This window comes from Sesamum indicum, linkage group LG13 (assembly GCF_026168435.1).
Source record: "Sesamum indicum cultivar Baizhima isolate 11 linkage group LG13, ASM2616843v1, whole genome shotgun sequence".
In the NCBI taxonomy this organism is placed as follows: Eukaryota; Viridiplantae; Streptophyta; class Magnoliopsida; order Lamiales; family Pedaliaceae; genus Sesamum; species Sesamum indicum.
Window position 1 is genome coordinate 16,913,975 of NC_142669.1, and position 22,849 is coordinate 16,936,823.

The window sequence follows — 22,849 nt, forward strand, 5'->3', positions numbered from 1 at the left end:
TTAAGAGTGTAAAGAATTTCACATATGACACACCAAATTAAATACTAGGGGTGATGATACTGTGGTTTTGATTTTTTTAAAAGTTATTTCTAAATTGAATTGTCCGGTACATAAAAGTCAAATACATAGCTGAAGTCGTTAAGTAATAAAATGTAAAAAGTTTCAAAATGAATAAAGTTAGATACACAATATTTCAAGATATAATACAACTAAAATATTTTAAAAATATCTCGAACGCCAAGTTTAAAATGCAATGATATTTAATAAACCAGATAGTTCTGCGGTAGAAATAGAAAAGTTAATATTAGCAAAAAGATCAAAAATAAAAAATCATAAATAAATATATTTAATTATTCATACAAATTCAAGTATGGTGAAGATTCGTGTTAAATTAATTTTATATGTCCAATTGAGAAGAAAAGAGAGAACAGGGGACGGCGAGAAAGAGGAAAGAGGAAAAGGGGTGAGAGAAAAGATGAGGGGAAATAAAATTAGTATATAAATAAATATAGGTTGAGATGTATTTATAGTCTAAGGTGCATTAAAACTCCCTTAGAAGAAGAAAAGGAGGATAATAACACAGGCACCATCATCAGTGTCTATCTGCAATAGTAAGAAAATATGACTACCCAAACACTCCTGTCTCTTTGTTCTTCTTCCAATAGTTTGAACTCAGGCCATCATAACAGAGCAGTTCAAAATGAAGTGGCTAAGCCGATTTCTGCCACTATCAAAAGGCTCCCACTGCAGCTCATCACCCTCCGGACAACATGTGTATATAGCCATGTTATTACCTCCACAAGAAACAGCTGATGCTCCTATTACAAGAAGTTGGTTCCCCAACGACTTGAACGCCACTCCCCAACCTCTGTTGCTATCGGCTCTAACCGGAACTGCCCCCAACTGCTTCCATGCATTACTCTTCTTTATGTACACCTTCAACTGATTAGAAGAAGCCTCGAGCGAGTAAAGCTCGTTATTTACTACTGCAAGGAGAGGAGGCGAGTGTGATGATTGCACAGGATCATCTTTCAGCATGTCTGGTATCAGTTCCCATCTGTTTCTCGCCTCATCAAAGAATTCACCGCACGTTAGCTCTCCATCTTCATTCCTACCTCCGATCACGTAAAACTTATTGTCCATGTAACATCCGGAGCAGAGTTTCCTCTTCCTTTTCATCCTAGGAAGTTGTTCCCAGGATCCACTGTCCGGGTTATATTTTTCAGCCGTGTCGTAGATTTGGACAGTTCCCAAACCAGCCCCCATGCCACCGGCCACATAAGCACAGTCACCGCAAGTTGCAGACGCGAACAAGCATCTTGGGCTGATCATGGATGGACCTTTGAACCATTTATTCTCAGCCAATTCATACCTCCAAACAACCAGACCATCGATCTCTCTGCCCGAAACGAGCAAATGAGTGCCAGCACAAAGTGATTCTTTATCCCCAGAGGCAAAACAAGGATCTGATGGGAGAACCGGGAGCTTCCTATGGGACTTGAATTCGCGATCAAATGCCCACCAACTCCTTTCCCCACTCGCAAACATGAAAACGGAAGCCTCTCTAAATCCTATCTCTCTTCTGATCTGGTAAAGGTCGCCGCTTTTTAGAAGATTCATACACCTCTTGTTCACAAAGTTTAATTTCCAATGCTCCGACCTTGGGAGCCTAGCAAAAATTAGACTCTCTAACTCGTAGCTAAGAGACGAAATGTCGGAATAATCTGCATCCTGAGGTCCTTCTCCGGACATACTATCAGAAGGATTGGATCCACTCTGATCTGAGTTACCCCAAATTTCAGACATCCTAATCCTTTTACTGGGATCTGTCAGATCACTGTTGCTAAAACTGGAACAAAACGAACAATGCTGAACCGGAGGACAGTCAGTTTGTTTGTCAAGACATTCCTCTTCTTCTTCAGCTATATTACCTCCTTCAGGCATTGGTTATGAAGCAAAAAAATTCCTCAGAACTTGCATGTAATTATAAACAAAAAAAGAATAGAACCAGATGCAGAAAATGATCCACAGGAAAGCAAAAAACATGCAAGAACAATTGAAAAATCAGGAATCAAGAAAAGCAATTACTAGGTATTAAATACAAAATCCAAAGGTCCCAAAACATTATTTCACAGAATGGAAAACCGGAAACTTGTTTGCATTGCAGCATCTTCCACAGAAACAGAACAGCCAGCCAAGTGAAAATGAAGTGGAAGAGGAAGAAAGCATGGTTTCGTTCAAATCCAGAAGCATTTTTCATTCAAAACAAACAGGGAAACCAAGAACAAGTGAACCTGGAAAACATGTACCATATTACAGTTGAAGAATAGGTGAAGAAATCAATTTATCTTAGATGAGTGATTTAGACTGTTTAATACTTGATAAAGGACACATAAAAACATTCCAACAATATGTAAGAAATTAATGAAACTACACACATAAAACACAAAATAATAGCACAGGAAAACTAGCAATTAAAGCATAACTTTTTACACAGATGGAAAACATATGAGTATTCAAAAACCAACAAGTATGATACTGCATAAATATATATATATATATATAGAACTCACATGTACTAATCATCAAGTCTTGGGAGTTTGATGGGAAACCAAGATGCAAGTGAGTGTTAGAACCCTACATATAGAGTAGAGGAGAGAAAAGATGAATACACTCACATACACACACACAAATACACGCACCAAATTATTTAAACTTTAATGTAGATGATCATATAGGTATATATAGATAGAAAAAAGAAAAGGAGGTGGGGGTGTTGGATTCCTCAAATAATGGGACCCTTTCCATTACCTCAGGGCTTTAAAATACGTTGAGATTTAAAATACCCAAAAAAAAGAAAACATTAGTTAATGTAGGATTTGTATCTTTTGTTGTTGGTAGATGTGTTTAATGTAAAGGTGATTTGTGAGAGTAAGAAAGGAGTGTGTGTTGGGGGTTGATTGGGATTTGTATGCTTGCTTCTACATATCTGTTAGGAAATGGATCGGGTTAAGATGGATAACAGGTGGAATATGAAGGCGATAAAAGACACACGAATTTGTTAACCCAGTTTGGATATAAATCCTACGTCTGGGGGCGATACCAAGCCAGGAGAAAACACTCAAAGAGGAGGAAAATTGAGGAGTACAACACACACACACTTGTATGCAAGTCTTCACCACACGTGAAAGACAACACTCACCCTCGTCTCAACTCTTTCTTTTCTCTCTACTCTATTCTACTTTGCTCTATAAAACAATGCTAATAAGAGTAGTATATATAGCCATGACTTATCCTTTTTCCAACTCAACTTGGGATTTCTAAGTTGAATGGGGTTATCCTTCTCCAACTCAACTTTGAATCGGGTTATCCTTCTCCAACTCAACTTGGGAATTCTAAGTTGAATCAGGTTATCCTTTTCTTCTTCAAATCAATCTTCACAACTTAACAATCTCCCACTTGAAGATTGATTAGCTTTTCTCCACTTCTTTCTTGGTACCGCCGGGTTTGTCCACTCTAGTCATCAAGGCCAGTCGAAGCCGTACACAGCTTCAACTTCTCCATCGCAACCGCCTTGGTCAGCATGTCCGCAGGATTCTTTTCTCCTTGGATCTTCTCCAGCTGCAGTGCCTTCTTCTCCAGAAGTTGTCGGATGAAATGGTACTTGATCTCGATGTGCTTTGTCCGCGAATGGAACGCGGGATTCTTTGCCAGATGGATCGCACTCTGGCTATCGCTATGAAGAATCACATCTGCCTGAGGTTTCCCTAATTCACCCAACAAGTGTTGCAGCCAAATGAGCTCCTTAGCTGCCTCAGTAACTGCCACGTACTCAGCTTCCGTCGTGGACAGTGTGACAACCTTCTGCAACTTTGAGACCCAGGATACGGCTGTACCGCCATATGTGAACACGTACCCTGTAGTGCTCCTCCTTTTGTCATAGTCACTCCCTGCAAAATCAGCGTCAACAAACCCAAACAAGGTAAGCTTGCCCTTACCAAACACCAATGCTCGGTCCTTAGTACCCCTTAGGTACCTAAGAATCCATTTCACAGCTTCCCAGTGCATCACTCCTGGATTGCTCATAAAACGGCTAACTACTCCCACTGCATGTGCTATATCCGGTCGAGTACAGATCATAGCATACATCAGGCTCCCAATTGCTGAGGCATACGGTGTGACTCTCATCTTTGCACGTTCGGAGTCAGTCTGGGGCGAATCACTGTTGGATAGTTTGAACTGATTTCCCAATGGCGTTCCAACCGGTTTTGCATTTTCCATCTTGAATCTGCATAATACCTTCTCAATATAATCAGATTGAGATAACCATAATTTACCAATACCTTTGTCCCTTGTGATTTTCATGCCCAATATCTGTCTTGCTTCGCCAAGATCTTTCATGTCAAACTTCCTCGATAACTGATCCTTGAGCCTATTGATCTCCTTGACATTTGATCCTGCTATCAACATGTCATCAACATACAGGAGTAGAATGATAAAAAACTCATCGAACCTCTTCACGTAGCAGCAATGATCAGCATTGCATCTAGAGAAACCTATCTCTAGCATGAAGTTGTCAAACTTCCTGTACCACTGCCGCGGAGCCTGTTTCAATCCATACAGGCTTTTCTTCAGGCGACACACCTGCTGATCATCTCCATTATACCCCTCTGGTTGTACCATGTATATCTCCTCCTCAAGATCCCCGTGTAGGAAGGCTGTCTTTACATCCATCTGTTGTAACTCCAAGTTCTCTGCCGCTACCATGCTCAACACAAGACGAATAGTAGTTAACTTGACAACAGGTGTAAAAACATCAGTAAAGTCAATACCGTATCTTTGTTGGAATCCCTTTACTACGAGTCTTGCCTTGTACCGCTTCTTCCCGTCTGATTCTTCCTTAACCCGATAGACCCATCTGTTCTGTAGGGCCTTCTTTCCTTTTGGGAGCTGACACAATTCCCATGTGTTGTTTTTCTTCAACGAGTTCATCTCGTCGTTCATCGCAAGCTCCCACTTGCTCTTGTGGACATCATTGACTGCCTCTGCGTAACATTCGGGTTCTCCACAATCAGACAAAAGCAAGTAATAAAGAGAGGGGGAGTACCTATCTGGGGCCCTTCTCAGCCTCGGTTCTCGACCTAGTGCCAAGGGTGTGCTGCTTTCAGTAATCGGTTCCTCCGATACTGGTTCTGGCTCTATCTCCGTTTGTTCGGTTTCGTCCGTCTGAACTCCCACTGAATCCGTATCTGCTGGTCTCATGATCCCGGAATTTGAAATATCGAGATCAACAAATTCCCTTTCCTTCTTGTCATCGTCCGGGCTTACCTTCCTGTCGTTGTACATTACATCCTCATTGAATATAACATTCCTGCTACGAATTATTTTCCGGTTTTGATCATCCCAGAATCTATACCCAAATTCGTCAGTCCCATACCCAATGAATGTACATTTAATCGACTTAGCATCCAGCTTAGTCCGATCATCGTTCAAAATATAGGCTGAACAACCAAACGTACGTAAGAAAGAAAGATCCACTTTCTTACCACTCCATACCTCTTCTGGTATCCTGTTGTTCAACGGGACAGAAGGCCCTCGATTGATCAAGAAAGCAGCCGTGTTGACTGCATCTGCCCAAAACATCTTTGGTAGTCCGCTCTTCAATCGCATGCATCTCGCACGCTCATTCAGTGTTCTGTTCATCCTCTCAGCAACGCCATTTTGCTGAGGTGTCCCCGGGATTGTTTTCTGCATTCGGATTCCATGGTCGGCGCAGTAATTCTTGATACCTTCACTGTTGTACTCGCCACCGTTATCCGATCTGAGACATTTCACTTGTAGACCTGTCTCATTTTCTACTAGTGCCCTCCATCTCCTGAATGTATCAAAGGCATCAGATTTTCTTTTTAAGAAATACACCCATACCTTTCTAGTGGAGTCATCGACGAATGTCATGTAGTACGTTGATCCACCAAGAGATGACACTGGTGCTGGTCCCCACAAATCAGTGTGAACAAGCTCCAACTTTTCTTTCCTCGGAGTTCTTCCTGTGGTCAAGAAGCTCACCCGCTTCTGCTTTCCAAACACGCAGTGTTCACAATGACCCACCTCCACCGATTTTAACTCGGGCAACCGTCCTTTCGACTTCAGCACGTTCATTCCTTTCTCGCTCATGTGGCCCAAGCGATTGTGCCACAGGTTAGCCTGCGATACAGTTCCTGCAAAGGGGATGTTTGAACTGGATCCTCCCGCCATGTAGAGCGTTCCCGACTTTAGTCCTCGAGCCAAAGTCATTGCTCCCCGACTGATCTTCCACTTCGCGTCTCCAAACGTCGTGTGGAATCCATCACTATCCAGCTGTCCGACTGAGATCAAGTTCCTTTTCAGTCCTGGTATGTGTCTCACATCATGTAGGGTCCAGCATGACCCATTCGTTGATTTGATCCGCACATCTCCCTTTCCTACAATCTTGAGGGGTTTGTTATCTGCAAGATAAACTAAGCCAAAATCACCTGAGGTGTATGGCTCCATGATGTCTTTGTTGCTGCATGAGTGGAATGAGGCCCCTGAATCCACAACCCAATCATCGGAAGAACTGCTCACACTCAACAAGAGTGCATCCGTGATCTCCTCCGTCGCGGCATTCGCTGTCCGGCCCTCCTTTTCCTTCTTTGGCGCCCGACATTCGCTTTTCATGTGTCCGGGCTTCTCGCAGTTCCAGCACACCATCTCCTTCTTGCCCTTGTTCTTCCCCCTGGACCTTGACCTTGACCTTCCACGGTATTTACCCCGTGTGTCAGGTCTCCCTCTGGACTCTGTATGTAGTGCAGAGCCAGATGATCCACCCGTTTGCTTTCTACGGGTTTCCTCGTTCAACATCATGTCTCTGATGTTGTCGAACTTCATCTTTTCCTTCCCAGACGAAGTGCTCACTGAAGTAACAACCACATCCCAACTGTCAGGTAAAGATGAAAGCAAAATTAACGCTTTTACCTCATCGTCAAACACGATATCCACAGACGCCAGCTGTGTCGTGAGTTGGTTGAAGTCATTGAGGTGATCGGCCACCGACTTCCTCTCCTCCATCTGCAACCTGAATAGTTTTTTCATCAGCATAACCTTGTTCATTGCTGAGGGTTTCTCGTACATATCGGCAAGAGTCTGTAGAACTTCCTTCGTGCTCTTTGCTCCCTTCACATGATAGGCGACATTCCGAGAGAGCGACAGGATTATTGCGCTCATCGCCTTTCGATCGAGCACCTTCCATTCTTCATCACTCGTCTTCTCGGACTTCTCTGCAAGTGGTTCGTACAGGTCCTTCCCGTACAGGTAGGCCTCCATCTGCATACGCCAAAACCCAAAGTCGGAACCATTGAACCGTTCGACTGGAAACTTTCCCTCCATCTTAACTCCTTGAACCAGGCTCTTGATACCAGTTGTTAGGAAATGGATCGGGTTAAGATGGATAACAGGTGGAATATGAAGGCGATAAAAGACACACGAATTTGTTAACCCAGTTTGGATATAAATCCTACGTCTGGGGGCGATACCAAGCCAGGAGAAAACACTCAAAGAGGAGGAAAATTGAGGAGTACAACACACACACACTTGTATGCAAGTCTTCACCACACGTGAAAGACAACACTCACCCTCGTCTCAACTCTTTCTTTTCTCTCTACTCTATTCTACTTTGCTCTATAAAACAATGCTAATAAGAGTAGTATATATAGCCATGACTTATCCTTTTTCCAACTCAACTTGGGATTTCTAAGTTGAATGGGGTTATCCTTCTCCAACTCAACTTTGAATCGGGTTATCCTTCTCCAACTCAACTTGGGAATTCTAAGTTGAATCAGGTTATCCTTTTCTTCTTCAAATCAATCTTCACAACTTAACAATATCATGATTCCATTCCAAGTGAGAGTGGAGTGAGGAGTGAGGAGTGGAATATTAATGAATCAAAAGATGGAAAGTGCCTTTAATTTTCTTTCACATAATTAATCCATCCAATATTATAATTAGTCTGCCCACCAAATAATAAACTACCATATATATATATATGCTTTTTCTTTTAAGTAATGAATTAAAAACTACTACTTCAATTCCCTTCAAACACGCATATCTATATGTATTGTAAGGTGTTCACAATTAGATATGGATAACATGAAATATTAACAAATTATATTCTTAATTAATTACAGATGAGATAATGGTAAAAAATAAATTAGTATGTATAGGTTATGTAAGATGGACGGTACCTACCCCTAACATTGTCCCACACACCCTTCAAAAGTAAACGCAAAGGACTAATTATATATATATATATATATATAAAAGAGAGAATATAGATTGAAAATGATGTTGAGTAGCAAATGTATACTTGTATTTCACATATATCCTCAAATTAAACATGATTGGTTATATGTAAGAATATGAAATTAAATGGAGTGGAAGGAGGTAGGGTAGGATCCTTGCAATCCCTATATTTTAATTTAAAGCCTTTGATTTGCTTCTCCTTTATCAAATTTGGGTGGTGTAGGATAATTAGCATTTGGGATTGGCCCAAACTTGTATTGAAGTAGCCCACAGTTTAGGAACATTATTTATTACTATAATATAATATTAATTAAATCTCTAACCTTAAACAATTAATACAACCCCCCCACCCCCTCCGCTAACCCTGCATCTCTCTCCCTCTCTCTTGTTCACTTTTGGGCATCAGAGGAAAACAACTCACCACAACCTTAAACTATTCTCTTCATTACATTAATTCTAATGGGACTGGGTGCAGATTCAACTTTAACTTTAACTTCAACTTCAACTCTCTTTTTGTGCTTATCTGACATCTATCTTTGGAAATCTAAACACCCCCACCCCCACCCCCACCCCATTTGTTTTTAATTAGAGGTGGCAATATGGGTGGAAAACCCATGGTCCCAATCCAACCCACTTAATTTTGAGTTGGATTCAATTGGGTTTAAATTTTTCTAATATAGGTTGAATATGATTTTGTTTAAATAAATTATGGGTCCTATATGAATTTTAATAGATTCTAAATGGGTTCTTCATTTTTAATTTTCGATTAGTTGACCAAAAGTAATTTTAGTAATATAATAAAATTGATAAAATATATTAGTATAAATTATAATAATGAGTTTATAATGAGCCTTATATGAGTTGATGATTGATTCTATATGGGTTGGTGATTGATTTTAAGTGGATGTGTGATGTATATGTGTTGGCGAAGGGTCCTAAATTCATTAATATTTTTTGATTAATACTACGAACTACTTTTACATTTCCAACTTTTCATATTTTTATGAGAAACAAAATTTTCAAAATTTATTTAGTGAATTATTTTTTTTTAAATTAATGAGAAACAAATTAAATAAAAGTGAAGAATTTTATAAAATAATCAAAACTTGCAATTCATATGTGACCATTTATTTTTTTTTTAATAAACTAATAGAATACAATTATATTATGAATTTCAAGGAACATATCAATTATCAAAATCTAATAATAATTTATAATGAACTAACATGTGCTATTATTATTGCGATTGAAAATTCATAATTCAATTTTAGAAAGAATCACGGAGAAATTGATTGCACAACTATTCATCTCATGATTTGTTTCGAGAAATGTGGTAATACTTTCAACAGTATTTTTTAATACTTTACAAACTTTTCATTTTATATTTAACAAATGAATCTTTAATGTAAATCGATTACTTTCCATAAATAATGAATAATACAAATTTAATCGTATTATATTATATTACAAATTGTATTAAAAATATTATTATCTTATTATTATTATTTGAAATTTGAAATTTTATAAATATTAAAATATAAAAAAATGGGTAACATCAACTCAACACAACTCATTTACAATTCAATCCATTTTTAACCCGTTAAATCAAACTCATTTTAAACTCAATCCATTTGGACACAATTCAAACCCGACCCAATCTGCCCATTTGCGACCCCTAGTTTTAATTATTATTATTGGTCATAGGAATTAACTACAACTTGTTCACTCATTGGATTTGGCCTTAGCAAATGCTTAAGAGCCAACCACAAAAGCTGCTCATCCAATGCATCATTCCCCCCACTTACTTTGGGGGCTGGGCATTGAAGATGTTGATTTTCTTAATAAGTCTTGCCTTTTGCGTCTAGCTTCCCGTTTTCTCAAAGGAGATAATTCTCTTTGTTTCAAGTTTTTCAAAGCTAAATACTTTTCCCATACAACTTTCCTTCTTGCTAAATAACTTGGTCATCCATTCATAACTTGATCCTCCTTATCTCTAAGTCTACTCAGTGAGCTCTTTCTAAAATTAACTTCTAGTATCACAACAGGATTATCATCTATTCTGTTGCATCTCAAATAACCCACATCCCGTTAAAATTTGTGATCTTATCTCGATTGATAGATCTCCACAATAAAGTGTATTTGGATTGATGGATTTGGGTTTCAAGAAAGAATTTCAAATGACCCAATTTGAAATGTATTCATATTTATCAAAATATAATTCAAAATTAAAATAAAAGAATTTAAAGTCCTTTAAATATACAACTATCCAAATGGTCGTATACCCTCTTTCATTATTGACAGACGCAACTCCATCCCACTCCCAATGAAGCCTCAATCGGATCACACCAAACCAAAGTGAGTTTTGCTCTTAATAGCATCAATGGTTTTTTTCTACTTGAGACGATGCTTGTGGAAGGCCTCCTCTGCCAACATTTCTACACTTGCAAAAATCAAATATGGTGGCAGAATGCTTGGCTCTTAGAGATGCCCTCCTTTACCAACATTCCTCCATTTTTCTCATCTTTAAATTGAAACTCATTCTGTTTCTCTCATCCAACTTTTCATCAGGAACAAGCCCCGTATTAATTATTTTATTATTATCAAAAAAATTATATAAATATTATAAATTATATTTATATAATTCTATGTACGTGGCCAGCCCAATTCAGATTCACTTTTATTTGGGCCCAAGCCCAGAAGAAAAAGGATTCAACAAAACCCAATCCAAAATCCCCACACTTTCCATCTTCTTATCCAAATAAAATACCCAACCGCTTCTCCTTCACCTTCGCCAAACCACCACCGCCCTCTCAGCTCCCCCCATCCCCCGCTTCCGGTACTAAAGATCGTTGGCCCCTATTAATCTCATCTAATGAAATCCAGACGTCGCCTTCCGAAATCATGTCTGTGGTTTGCCCTTCTCTCGCGTGCGCCAACACATTGTTCTTCCGCTCCGCCGACAATGTTCAGGTGACTGTTGACGATAAAGAACCGGAGGAGAAGCTGCTCGGTCGATTCAGAAGAGCAGGTGATGCGAGCTCCTGAATGACGCCGCTTCTTTGAGAACAAGCAGGAGGAGAAGAAGCGCAAATCGCGTGAGACCGCGAAATGGAATCGTCGCAGGTTATGTGTTTCCAATTCCTGTTTGTGCGTGTTTTGTTTAACAATAATAGGTTAGTGGTGTGGGTGTTTTGTTTAACAATAATAGGTTAGTGGTGAAGATGATGATCGCATTGCATAAAAGAAAAGAGTTTGAGGAGGTTGAATTGAAGAACATTATTAATGTGAGAAGAGAAGAAACACATAATCATTATAAACTCTTTCAACAGGGGACTGTAATTATAAGAGTAATTGGTTGATTAATGAATTGAAACCATAATGGTCCTCACTCTAAGCTTGCTTGCTGTACATAAATCTACTACATTAATCTTGTTGATAATCTTATATGAATTAATATGAACAGGCGTCCTCAATCACGAATGATTGATTACAAGAAGAAGGGTGACGAGGATGAAAATAACTGGGATGTTCCCCAAGGAGACCTTCCCTACTGAGTTTTAGCGGTCTCACTCAGTTGAATGAATACTGTACTCCACTTGATGCTCATTCATCTATTCGTATTCCGAATTCCGGTCCTCCAATTAGCCCACCACAACAGAATTGTATAATGGGCGAGATGAAGTTAATTCAATTTATATCTATCCTTGTAAAAACCTTTTGTCCTGTAGCATCTTTTAAGATCCATGAGCTAGAACCCAAGCAATCATATTCTTATTGATACATAATTAATCAATGATTACTACAATTCAGATGTTAAAACTGAAACCCTCTACAACTAAACGCATACCAAAGCGGCACTATCAATCTCCATCTCCATCGCCATCAGTGTAGAGTCTCCGGGCCTCAACCTCCCTCATTACTCACCTCCATATTTGATTGAACTTACACTTATGCTCTTTTTTGCCATCATAGATAAATGTGGCCATATTCCATCTTGATTTATTCACACTTTATACCTCTCTTCTACTTCTTTCCTATCTTCACAACAACTGATTAAAAACTTTGTAATTGTTCTAGTATCACTGCTACTATATACAGACTAACAAAGAGATGCAAATGTGGCAACATATTAATTGAAACTCAAGTTTAAGCCACAAGAAGCAGCTTTTTAGTTGGGGAAACTCAGAATTCATGTATATTGGTGGATTCGAACTCATGAATTTCAAATAACAAATCTTTTTGATTTGTTTAATTTAATCTTTCAATTCTATGTTTGTTAAATATAGATGGATTTTTTTTTAAAATATGGGTTCATTTGAAATACTACCATCACATCCAATTTCATCGATTCAAATGCAGTAGGCAGTAGTCTTAATGCATTTAATAGCTACTCATAATAATGAATTAATTATAGATACGATAATGGTGAGGGAGACACGTATAAAGAGGGGGTGGGATAGGGTTTCACTTCCAAATCAGAGGTGGCGCCCTCCCCTGCTTTGTGGTTGTTATACGTCCAAGACATCCCGAGTCAGATTTGGCGCCTCGACGTCGCAAAATCATATGACCATCACTTTTCGTCCCCACAAATAATTCTCCATCCATTATCCACATTTATCCACTCCTTTCCATCATTCCCTTTGTAATCTGATTTATATGATTTTCTCCGTTGTTATATGTTCCAAATGTATGGCTCAAAACCAGCACCTCATTTATTTCTTAGCAATCAATCCCAGCCCCAGTCCACATCACCATTTTCCACGAGTAATATATTCAAGCAGAAGAAATTGTGATGCTATACTATTATTAACATGAATATTAAGAGAAGATTTTTCAAGATCATCCAACTATACTAATTCATGGTCCAACACCCATTTTATAACAAAATTCCTATAAAATTCCTTGGCAAAATATGATGATCAAAGAAAATCCCCCCAAGCGAATCGAAGATAAAAAAGAAAGAAAAAAGAATATATTTTTAACACATAGAAATCAAAGACTTTTCAGTAGAGAATTAAAGTCGGGAACTTATGGATTTAATGGTTAATTTAGTCCAATCTGATGATGATTCCACCCTTAATTTAATGATTTTACATTTGGCTTACAGAGAAAGTAGTACATGGGATCCTTGTCACTTGTCCTAACACAACATCACATGGAACCAATCATTCTTCTTAAACATTTTGCTAGGACCCACTGACCAATTCAAAATGGATTTGATGCAAAAATCCGTATATGTTCGGGATATATTGATTGCTTAATTATTGCACACAAGAGATACAAATACTACACCGTTTTAATTATCATCTAGATAAAACTGGCTCCCCTACAATTCCAAAGGTCACTTTACTTGCACCGTCGGATCTACATACTCCCCCTCCCACCTCCAACTTGATGCAACATTTGTTTTCAATAAAATTGGTGTAGTGTACGTACCTGTCAAGCCACATCTGGTACCAAGTTGGGTCCGTTGCGCCACATGGGTCAAACGTTGTATAATTAGGAACAAAAACAAAGAACAATTGTCAAGATTAATGGATAGCTATGATAATCAATTAATGAAATGCCAAGTGTGACAAAAAATATTTATCTCAAATGTGAGGAAATCTCGTTCGTTAATCAAGGGTTATTTGGCAAGTGTGGTTGAATAGCATATTACTTCTAAGACAAATTGGTCGGATGGTAGGTTGAACCACACATCAACACTGTCACTTGCACAAAGCCGGAATCATTTTTTTTCTTCAGAATTATTATTTGTACCTTTCAACCAAAGAGATATTTTTGCTTCCATTTGTACTGGCACACCAGATGGTTATCCACATTGTTGTTGTTTCCTGAGTATCTGTACTCTCATTAGATTAATAAGGATTAAGATATCCAATAAGTGTCAAAACCCAATGATCGACCCAAAAGCCAGATAGATATTTTGAGTGTATAAATGCTATTCTAATCTAAGCATAATCATATAACAAAGCATCACTTTTTCTGCAGCACCTAGAAAACTCCCAAGTGGGCGTTAATATTATTATTATTAACTGCATGAAGACAAACAGTGACATATGCAGTGCCTACCTCCACATGTTATTTATTCCAAAAACAGAGGAGCAGCTTACTTTCTATTGCAACTGCAAAGTGATAACTGACTCGGACAAGCTTTTCTTCTCCAAAGTGCCGCATCAACCACTGACCTGATGGAGGACTTTAACAAGTTAGTTGAAGCAGAAGCAGCAAATATACAAAGACAAGGAGAAGATGAGGAAGAACGAGACCCCGAGAGCAACACGCTCCATCAGCCCCTGCTCAAAAGAAACCGAACGCTTTCTTCAAGTCCACTCGCCATAGTTGGAGCCAAGGTTTCTCACATTGAAAGCTTGGACTACGAGTAAGAGCAAATTTCAAATATCTTCCTTCCCCCTTTTGTTTCTCCTTTGGATTCTAGAAACTTGTCTTTATTCTATATGATTCCTTGACCATTCAAAAACCAAACGTAGAATTTAACTTCTGATTGATCTAGGATAAATGAAAATGATCTGTTTAAACAAGACTGGAGAAGCAGATCAAAAACCGAAGTATTGCAGTATATCTTCTTGAAATGGTTGCTGGCCTTCCTAGTTGGGCTTCTGACAGGACTCATAGCCACTCTCATCAATCTTGCAGTTGAAAACATTGCAGGATACAAACTTCTTGCCGTGGTTAAATACATCGAGCAGAAAAGGTGCTGTTGCATTACTTTCTTGATCATACCTAGGTCAGTAAGGCTGTTGCTTGCTCAGATGATTGAAGTACTGATATGATGTGCTATCAATTTTATGAAGCAGATACCTCATGGGCTTCATATATATGGCTGGAGCAAATTTTCTTCTAACACTGGTAGCTGCGGTTCTCTGTGTTTGTTTTGCACCTACAGCAGCTGGCCCTGGAATTCCTGAAATTAAAGCTTATCTGAATGGAGTTGACACCCCCAACATGTTTGGCGCAACAACATTGATAGTAAAGGTGCCCCTTTCTAGAGTCATATTAGCGCCTTATTTCTCGAATTTGCAGTATTACAATTGATTAATAACAGACACAATCTCCTGAACTTTAACCAGTTTATAGCCAATGTTCAGATGGGAAATATTAGGATTTAGGAATTCTGTCTAAGCTACCTCAGTTTAGAGAAAGACGGGTTTTCCAGAGCATATATTTCACTAAAACCAAGAAATAGTATCAGATGGCACATTTAGAGTACATTTTTACCATGTTATATTCATGAACGAAACACTTTCACTAATATGCTAAAGTTATGATATATACCGAGTTGATAGCTCAGAGGTGCGCCACTTTCATCATCATCGCAGATCATTGGAAGTATTGGAGCTGTTTCTGCTGGCTTAGATCTCGGAAAAGAAGGGCCACTGGTGCACATTGGCAGTTGCATTGCATCCCTATTAGGCCAAGGTGGGCCAGATAATTACCGCATTAGATGGCGCTGGCTACGATACTTCAACAATGACAGGGACCGGAGAGATCTAATCACCTGTGGTTCCTCATCTGGAGTCTGTGCTGCCTTCCGATCCCCAGTTGGTGGTGTCCTCTTTGCTCTTGAGGAGGTGGCAACATGGTGGAGAAGTGCTCTCCTTTGGAGAACTTTTTTCAGTACAGCAGTAGTGGTCGTAGTGCTTAGGGCCTTTATGGAATACTGCAAATCTGGCAACTGCGGACTGTTTGGAAAAGGAGGCTTAATCATGTTTGACGTCAGCGGTGTTTCTGTGAGATACCATGCTGAGGACATTATACCTGTTGCAGTAATAGGAGTCCTTGGAGGAGTTTTGGGAAGCCTTTACAACCACTTCCTCCACAAGGTCCTCAAAGTCTACAACATCATAAATGAGTAAGCACCCAAACACCAATTTTTTATATGTTCACAAATCTCACTTGTATCTGTGCCCAAGTTCCAGATGTCATATACAGTAGAATGGAATATTATCTGCTAACTGAATTATAAAACCGTCTCAAGCCCAGAGCCTTCCCCATGATAGTCCTTAAATTTCCTAAAGAAAATAGAATTTGATGCGCAGTTAGTTCTGGTTTCAGAATTATTAATTTATGGCTATTTTGCAGGAAGGGCAAATTGCATAAACTTCTTCTCAGTCTGAGCGTATCCATTTTCACATCTATATGCATGTATGGACTTCCTTTCCTTGTCAAGTGCCGACCTTGTGACGCCTCCTCACTGGAGTCTTCCTGTCCCACAACTGGACGTGCAGGAAACTTCAAACAATTCAACTGCCCGAAAGGATACTACAACGACCTAGCCACTCTTCTCATTGCAACCAATGATAATGCTGTTCGAAATATTTTCTCCATAAACACTCCAACAGAATTCCATATATTTTCTCTTACTATCTTCTTTGCACTATATTGCATATTAGGACTCATTACCTTTGGCATTGCCGTTCCATCCGGCCTCTTCCTCCCTATCATTCTCATGGGTTCAGCTTATGGTCGAATGCTCGGTATTGCCATGGGACCATATACAAAAATTGATCAGGGCCTCTATGCCGTTCTTGGGGCCGCCTCACTTATGGCTGGTTCCATGAGAATGACTGTTTCCCTCTGTGTCATATTTCTTGAGCTTACCAACAACCTTCTCTTGCTACCCATTACAATGCTAGTTCTTTTAATTGCTAAAACAGTAGGAGACTGCTTCAACCCAAGCATCTATGATATAATACTGGAACTAAAAGGACTGCCTTTCTTGGATGCACATCCTGAGCCATGGATGAGGAATATCACAGTAGGTGAGCTTGCTGATGTCAAGCCACCAGTTGTTACACTTAGTGGAATTGAGAAGGTGAGTCATATTGTAGAAGTCCTGAAAAATACCACACATAATGGTTTCCCAGTTGTAGATGCAGGAGTGATACCACCAATGGGTTCACCAAATGGGGCAACTGAATTGCATGGGCTGGTCCTCAGAGCTCATCTTATTTTAGTGCTGAAGAAAAAGTGGTTCCTGCAAGAAAAACGAAGAACGCAGGAGTGGGAAGTGAGAGAGAAATTTACCTCCATTGATTTGGCTGAAAGGGGAGGTAAGATTGAAGAGGTAACAGTGACCAAGGATGAAATGGAGATGTATGTTGATTTACATCCCTTAAGCAATACAACCCCATATACTGTGGTTGAAAGCATGTCAGTGGCAAAGGCAATGGTACTCTTTAGACAAGTGGGACTCCGTCACATGCTCATCCTACCCAAATATCAAGCAGCTGGGGTAAGTTAAAGATGCAATCTTTTTAAGGGACCAAAATTCTGCACCAAGATATAAATTTTAACACACAAGTATGCTACAAAATACTAAATTTGGAAATTAAGAAAATACAACTTGGTATTTAGTTTTTGATACTCTTCCTTTTTTCCCACTAAAATCTAGAATTCAAACATAGCTAAAAGACAAAACTTGATAATTGATGGAAGAACACATGATATAATAAATGGCAGAAGATATACTGTCTAACCTGTAGTTTTGACCACTTTACAGGTGTATCCTGTGGTGGGCATATTGACAAGGCAGGACTTGAGAGCCCACAACATTTTGAGTGCCTTACCGCAACTGAAAAAGTCCAATGGAAGCAAAAAGGGGCATTAATCTTCCAACCCGAGACAGCTTACTGTCACTTTCAATCATCACATTCTTCTTTAAGTATTAATTCCTAATTTTGTTGAAGAATTCATTCTTTCTCCAGATTCACAAGTATAAAGTATACAAAGATATGTAGATTGTTTGTCGCCATACATCAGTTTATAATGCATCTCATCTCGTCGAATCAATCAATCTATATACAATATTGTTTCATGGAGCAGGCATAAACAAATAGAAAAATGAATGTTTGGCCCATTCCAAATCTCGCTGACACAGATTCTTGGAGAACTTTTTCCTCAGTTACAGCATGCCACATCTATGGATGGCCAAATGCACCACAAGTGATTCTTTTCTTTTTTCCAGATTTCTTTCTCTTTATGTTTACTCCTGAGCCTCTTTTGAACACAGCCAAGACCTCAACACTGCAAAAGGTAAGCACATCAAGTTTGAGTACTACTTGCCAGAAGAAAAATAACTCAACCATAAAAGCATCAGTCAGCAGCCAATGCAGCAAAACCGCAAAGCCTATATTATTATAATTTCCTTTTACATTCACAGATATGATCTAATTGTGGTCTCTTTGCCACTTTGACCAATATCTGAAACAACATCCTCCTAATACATAGCCCCTGCCAAAGTTACTGTACCTCCAACCCTTAACATAGTACTTAACATATTAATTCAGGTCAAATCTACTTTCAAGATCATGTCTTGAGGCACTAGGCAATGCAAAATCAAAAATGGTATCTCCAACCCATAATATATACGTTGCCTTTGACAAGCTCAACACTTGCTAGACAAGTACTTCATCTCATATTTGCCTCTCCAGATCATGCCCCAGTAAATCTCCAAAAAACATTTTTTTTAATCGCATGACATCATCAACAAAGCTTTAATTTTAATAGCATGTCTCATTAACCTCTTAAACATATCCATCTCCTTCTACTTTCTGATCTTATGTACCTTCCTGATAGGGAAGTATATAGTTGACATATCGAGAGAGGCATTTTTCATGCTTCACTATGTCTAACATTTTTGTAAACAAGCAACCATGTTCTAATGAGAAACAAATAGCTTAAAGATAGAAGGATTCAAATCAAAGTCAAGTTATATGCAGCTAAAGCACACAGGTGAAGTCATGCCAGGTTCAACTGGCACATGTGAAGCTAAGAATTTCTATCAAGATTGTCATGCCATGTTGACTCAGAATAATGACCACCATGAGATACAATTTGGATAGGATACATGAAAAAGGAAATCACGTTACATAAGCAACCAATTAAATAGATTAAAACTGATAAATGTGGAACAAATTGATGAAGGATGGCTATCAATAGTAGGAAATGGTAGGGTAAGAGAAAATTGCGGGGGTGGAGAGAGAGGGAGAGACCTCTGTGTTCCAGGGAAAAAATTATAGCCGTGGGCTTTATCCAAATGCCATTGCTTACTAGAGAGCAGGGACATGCAATCCTGTACGTAAAATGAAGGACTATAAGCTTAAAGTAAAAGTGACATTTCGCCAAACCTAAACTAAGAAAATATAATTTATTTTCTTTTTCAGATTATATGGAAGCTCTTCAAATAACAATTTGAACACCTAATAAGGCTAAACATACCTCTTTGAAACTATCCCATCCACAGCTTATATATATGAGAGTTTGAGGTAGTGACTGAATTTCATCTTGTGCCATCTGGCCATTACTCTGCACTGAAGTTTCTCTTTGCCGAAGAATCCATGGTCTTTTTTCAGTTCTGATCTTTCTCTCGGTACTGGAATAACGCATCAAGAGCAAGTGCACGAACGCAAGATTTCCAATTTAGCAGGCCATAAGAAATTACTGGTTTAGAATACAAAGTCAGGATACCTCATAAATGTTTCAAGACCTGTAACACCCCTACCTTTCAGGTAAATTATGCTTGATCTTTATGGATGACAGAGACTGCAATGCAGTGAGCAGAGATGAGTCTAGCCCTTTCCTCGGAGGATCAACCACAACAACATCGGATCCCATGAGCCAAGAAAGTGGCTCCTGACAATTTGTGATAAGTTAATAGTTTCACAGAAAAAACTAATCCATAAGCCTTCAGAAATGGCAATTTTAATACGCTTAGGAGTTCATATAAAAAGGTTCTTCTTATTTCATCATTCTTTCCAATTGTCTAAAGCCAAATGTATTAATTTGTATGACTATGACCATATTCAACTGAAAGTGCATGGCTGATATACAAATATATCTGTTGTGTACATTAAGATAGGGAATGAAATTAAAGTGTACCACTAACTTTTGAAGTGTCTGCCTGATGCCAGCTTATGCTGCAGTCAGTGGTGGTTGGTAACCGAGAAACTGTCTTTTCAAAAGAAAGCTTTGCTTCTTTATTGACCTCCACACATTTCACAGACCTGTTAATACAAAAAAATTGTGCAAGAATATGCTGTGTCCAGCTCCTGAATGAAATAATGTGAAATTAGACCTAAGTTCATCACTTCTTGCACCTGCATTTCCTTGTGGCAGCCAAAGACAAACCGATCACCCCAGCACCAGCATACAGATCAACTACTGATGCGCCATAAGGAACATACTTTTGTAGTTTATGCAGTAAAGAATCAAAAGCCTGCCAAAAGATCAAAGAATTGTTCAACAGTACGCAGGGGTCGAGTTACACAGCCAGCCACAGTAGATGTTAAGCTGGATGAAAAAACATTAATAAGCAAGAACAAACACGTCAATGAGCAACAATAGATTTCCTCAAATCAAGAAGTCATAAATAATTTCATTCCAACCTACCCGTGTATTTGCTTGCCCGAAGCTTGAAGGAGCCATAGAAACATCAATTCCTCCAACATGCTCCCAGAAGTCTCTCTCACCTAAAAGGTGTCTCCATCTTTTCCCAAAAATAACCTGCTCCAGAAGACAAGGAAAAAATAAGGCATCAAGCTAACTTCTAGTTTGACTTTTTTCTTGCAAATGAAAACCAGCTACTATAACTACTGCCACAATGATATGTTGTTTAAAGAGAGACATAAATAGATGGTGTCAGCATAGACGATACGACTGAAGAATCATATAATTTAGACAAGGTGCAAAAAAAGCCCAACCTAATTTGCCTTGATTTAAATGAGACTTACATTATTTGTTGAAGTCTGGAAGTTAGCCCAAATAGAATGGATCAAATGCACTTCCCTCTTTGGCCCCCCTCTGATCCACATGTACTACAATTTAGAACTCCATTAACACCTGCATTCTGGAGGTCTATACACCAAAGAATAGCAGCAACACAACCAGAGTGAACTTACATTGGCCAGAGCATTTAACTTTCCATAACTAGGTGAGCTCTCATTTCTCGAATTCCAAACCAAAGCAACCTGCACCTTACCTGTAATTGTTCGGGAAATTATCAGGTCAAGAGTCATCTAGGCCATAAACATCATTACAAATCTACCTACCCTTGCTGTATCTCTCAGAGGCAGGAAGAGATGTGTTGTAAGTAGTTACAGCCATCTGTAAGTGTAATTTGCACGCAAATATCAGAATCATTCATCAAAAAGTCTTTTCACATTTTCTTTTAGGACCTCGTTCAATCTCCTTATAGGGGGTGGGGAGATCAAATTCAGTTAGAAAATTAAATCTTGGAAAAGCATGGAATCTGTATTCATATCAAATCCATCACCTGAACATATCTTAGTTCACCTGTTCCCTTGTCTTCATCATATGGTATGATATTCAGTTCAGCCATTGCTAAAAAACAAACAGCATCAGTGGAGAATTATTCCAAGAGGGGAAAAGAGAAATACAGACCTTCATACAAGACAACATCAAGAGCTCACCTTGTTTTAGTAGGTCCACTGCAGCATTAATGCTCGGATGATGAGCTGCACAACAAGAAGACTCGTTACCATACAGACAGGATACGCACATCTATGTCTATAAAGCAAACAGGAGAGAAAGAAAGTCACATAGCAAACAGGTGAATTTGGGACCTTTGCATTCAGGAATATCGACTACATTATGAGTGCCCTCTTCATAAAGCCCAATTAACGGTTTAATAGATGAACCACGAACTGCAAGCTTTGCACGACACCTCCATCCCCACTACCAGTTTAAAGAAAGTGTTATCCCTAAAAAGAGTAGACACTACAAAGCTGGAATTAATGTATAAAACAAATAAACTGAAGCTAGTAAATGCAATTACGAGTCTACAACTATCGAAAGTGAAGTTGGAAACGCCAATGGTCCTGAAGAATTGAATCGCCTCGTCGAGAATGGGAGGGTGGTGCAGGTTGTGCTCGTGAGCACAACCGGAGCAGCTGCAAATATAAAAAAGAAAAATAGACAGTTACGTTAGGTAATCAAAAAAGGGTGGAGATAAAGTGGAGAAATGCAATAAGGGTGAAGGAAGCGTACGATTGGAAGTGAGGGCAGTGAAGAGAGCAAGAGGAAGATGAGATAGGGTTAGCCTTAGGGTCTTGAGGGAGAAACAGAGCCGGCGGAGGCGGAGACGGAGACGATAGTGGGATTAGTGTGGAGGGAGAGGAAGCATGACACTTGAAGAAAGAAGAGGAGAATGGAGAGGCGAGTGGGCGTGGTGGAAGGGAGAGGAGGGCTATGGCGAGGGGCATGACTAGGAGTTTGAGCTGTGAGTGTGCCGGTGGGTGGCGGGAAGCTTGGATAAATACCTTGACTTGCCACTGGACTGGAATTATCTTGTTGCTTTGGGAAAGAAGTCGCGTCAGACATCAGTAGTAGTTGTTACCTCGACCCACAGTCTATACATCAGACATGCGATTTCAGCGGGAACTGGAAGCGCTTAATTTGTTAACACTTTTTTAATCTGTGGCATGACACCCCCTATGCCCTATGTAGTATGATTGGCGTGGTGGAGCAATTTGATTGTGAAGCTGCTCTGTTT

The 22,849-nt window shown here is 39.2% G+C and overlaps 3 protein-coding genes across 4 annotated transcripts; 1 reads left to right on the top strand and 2 right to left on the bottom strand.

The window, feature by feature from the left end:
* Positions 1-499: 499 nt before the first annotated feature.
* LOC105176255 (F-box/kelch-repeat protein At3g27150-like) lies at positions 500-14,546 on the bottom strand. Of its 2 annotated transcripts, XM_088877071.1 has the most exons (5): positions 14,430-14,546; positions 14,077-14,158; positions 13,753-13,766; positions 2,574-2,637; positions 500-1,934 (listed from the first exon to the last, which is right to left on the bottom strand). In XM_088877071.1, exon 5 carries the CDS (start codon positions 1,804-1,806, stop codon positions 673-675), a length of 1,134 nt encoding a protein of 377 aa, XP_088733197.1. In that variant the 5' UTR covers positions 1,807-1,934; positions 2,574-2,637; positions 13,753-13,766; positions 14,077-14,158; positions 14,430-14,546; the 3' UTR covers positions 500-672. The 2 variants fall into 2 exon arrangements, with proteins under 2 accessions (XP_088733197.1, XP_011097292.3); XM_011098990.3 differs by lacking the exons at positions 2,574-2,637; positions 13,753-13,766; positions 14,077-14,158; positions 14,430-14,546 and having other exon boundaries at positions 500-2,545.
* LOC105176254 (chloride channel protein CLC-b-like) lies at positions 14,469-18,091 on the top strand. The gene is made up of 6 exons (XM_011098994.3): positions 14,469-14,698; positions 14,831-15,031; positions 15,135-15,312; positions 15,657-16,189; positions 16,420-17,572; positions 17,840-18,091. The coding sequence occupies exons 1-6, from the start codon at positions 14,508-14,510 to the stop codon at positions 17,945-17,947; spliced, it is 2,364 nt and encodes a 787-aa protein (XP_011097296.1). The 5' UTR covers positions 14,469-14,507; the 3' UTR covers positions 17,948-18,091.
* LOC105176253 (S-adenosyl-L-methionine-dependent methyltransferases superfamily protein) lies at positions 18,016-22,610 on the bottom strand. Its single transcript, XM_011098992.3, has 15 exons — positions 22,345-22,610; positions 22,133-22,247; positions 21,921-22,032; positions 21,768-21,812; positions 21,611-21,678; positions 21,387-21,441; positions 21,237-21,316; positions 21,069-21,152; positions 20,728-20,841; positions 20,436-20,554; positions 20,225-20,342; positions 19,841-19,971; positions 19,558-19,711; positions 19,332-19,411; positions 18,016-18,363 (listed from the first exon to the last, which is right to left on the bottom strand). The coding sequence occupies exons 1-15, from the start codon at positions 22,557-22,559 to the stop codon at positions 18,258-18,260; spliced, it is 1,596 nt and encodes a 531-aa protein (XP_011097294.1). The 5' UTR covers positions 22,560-22,610; the 3' UTR covers positions 18,016-18,257.
* Between the last annotated feature and the right edge of the window lie 239 nt (positions 22,611-22,849).

Excerpts from the sequence above, each read along its gene's own strand:
- LOC105176255 (XM_011098990.3), bottom strand. The coding sequence starts at position 1,944 with ATGCCTGAAGGAGGTAATATAGCTGAAGAAGAAGAGGAATGTCTTGAC.
- LOC105176254 (XM_011098994.3), top strand. The coding sequence starts at position 14,508 with ATGGAGGACTTTAACAAGTTAGTTGAAGCAGAAGCAGCAAATATACAA. Across the intron at positions 14,699-14,830 it reads ATTGAAAGCTTGGACTACGA|GATAAATGAAAATGATCTGT; the intron begins GTAAGAGCAAAT and ends TGATTGATCTAG. Across the intron at positions 15,313-15,656 it reads CAACAACATTGATAGTAAAG|ATCATTGGAAGTATTGGAGC; the intron begins GTGCCCCTTTCT and ends TCATCATCGCAG.
- LOC105176253 (XM_011098992.3), bottom strand. The coding sequence starts at position 22,559 with ATGCCCCTCGCCATAGCCCTCCTCTCCCTTCCACCACGCCCACTCGCC. Across the intron at positions 21,813-21,920 it reads CGATATTCCTGAATGCAAAG|CTCATCATCCGAGCATTAAT; the intron begins GTCCCAAATTCA and ends CTTGTTGTGCAG. Across the intron at positions 19,712-19,840 it reads AAGCATAATTTACCTGAAAG|TACCGAGAGAAAGATCAGAA; the intron begins GTAGGGGTGTTA and ends GCGTTATTCCAG.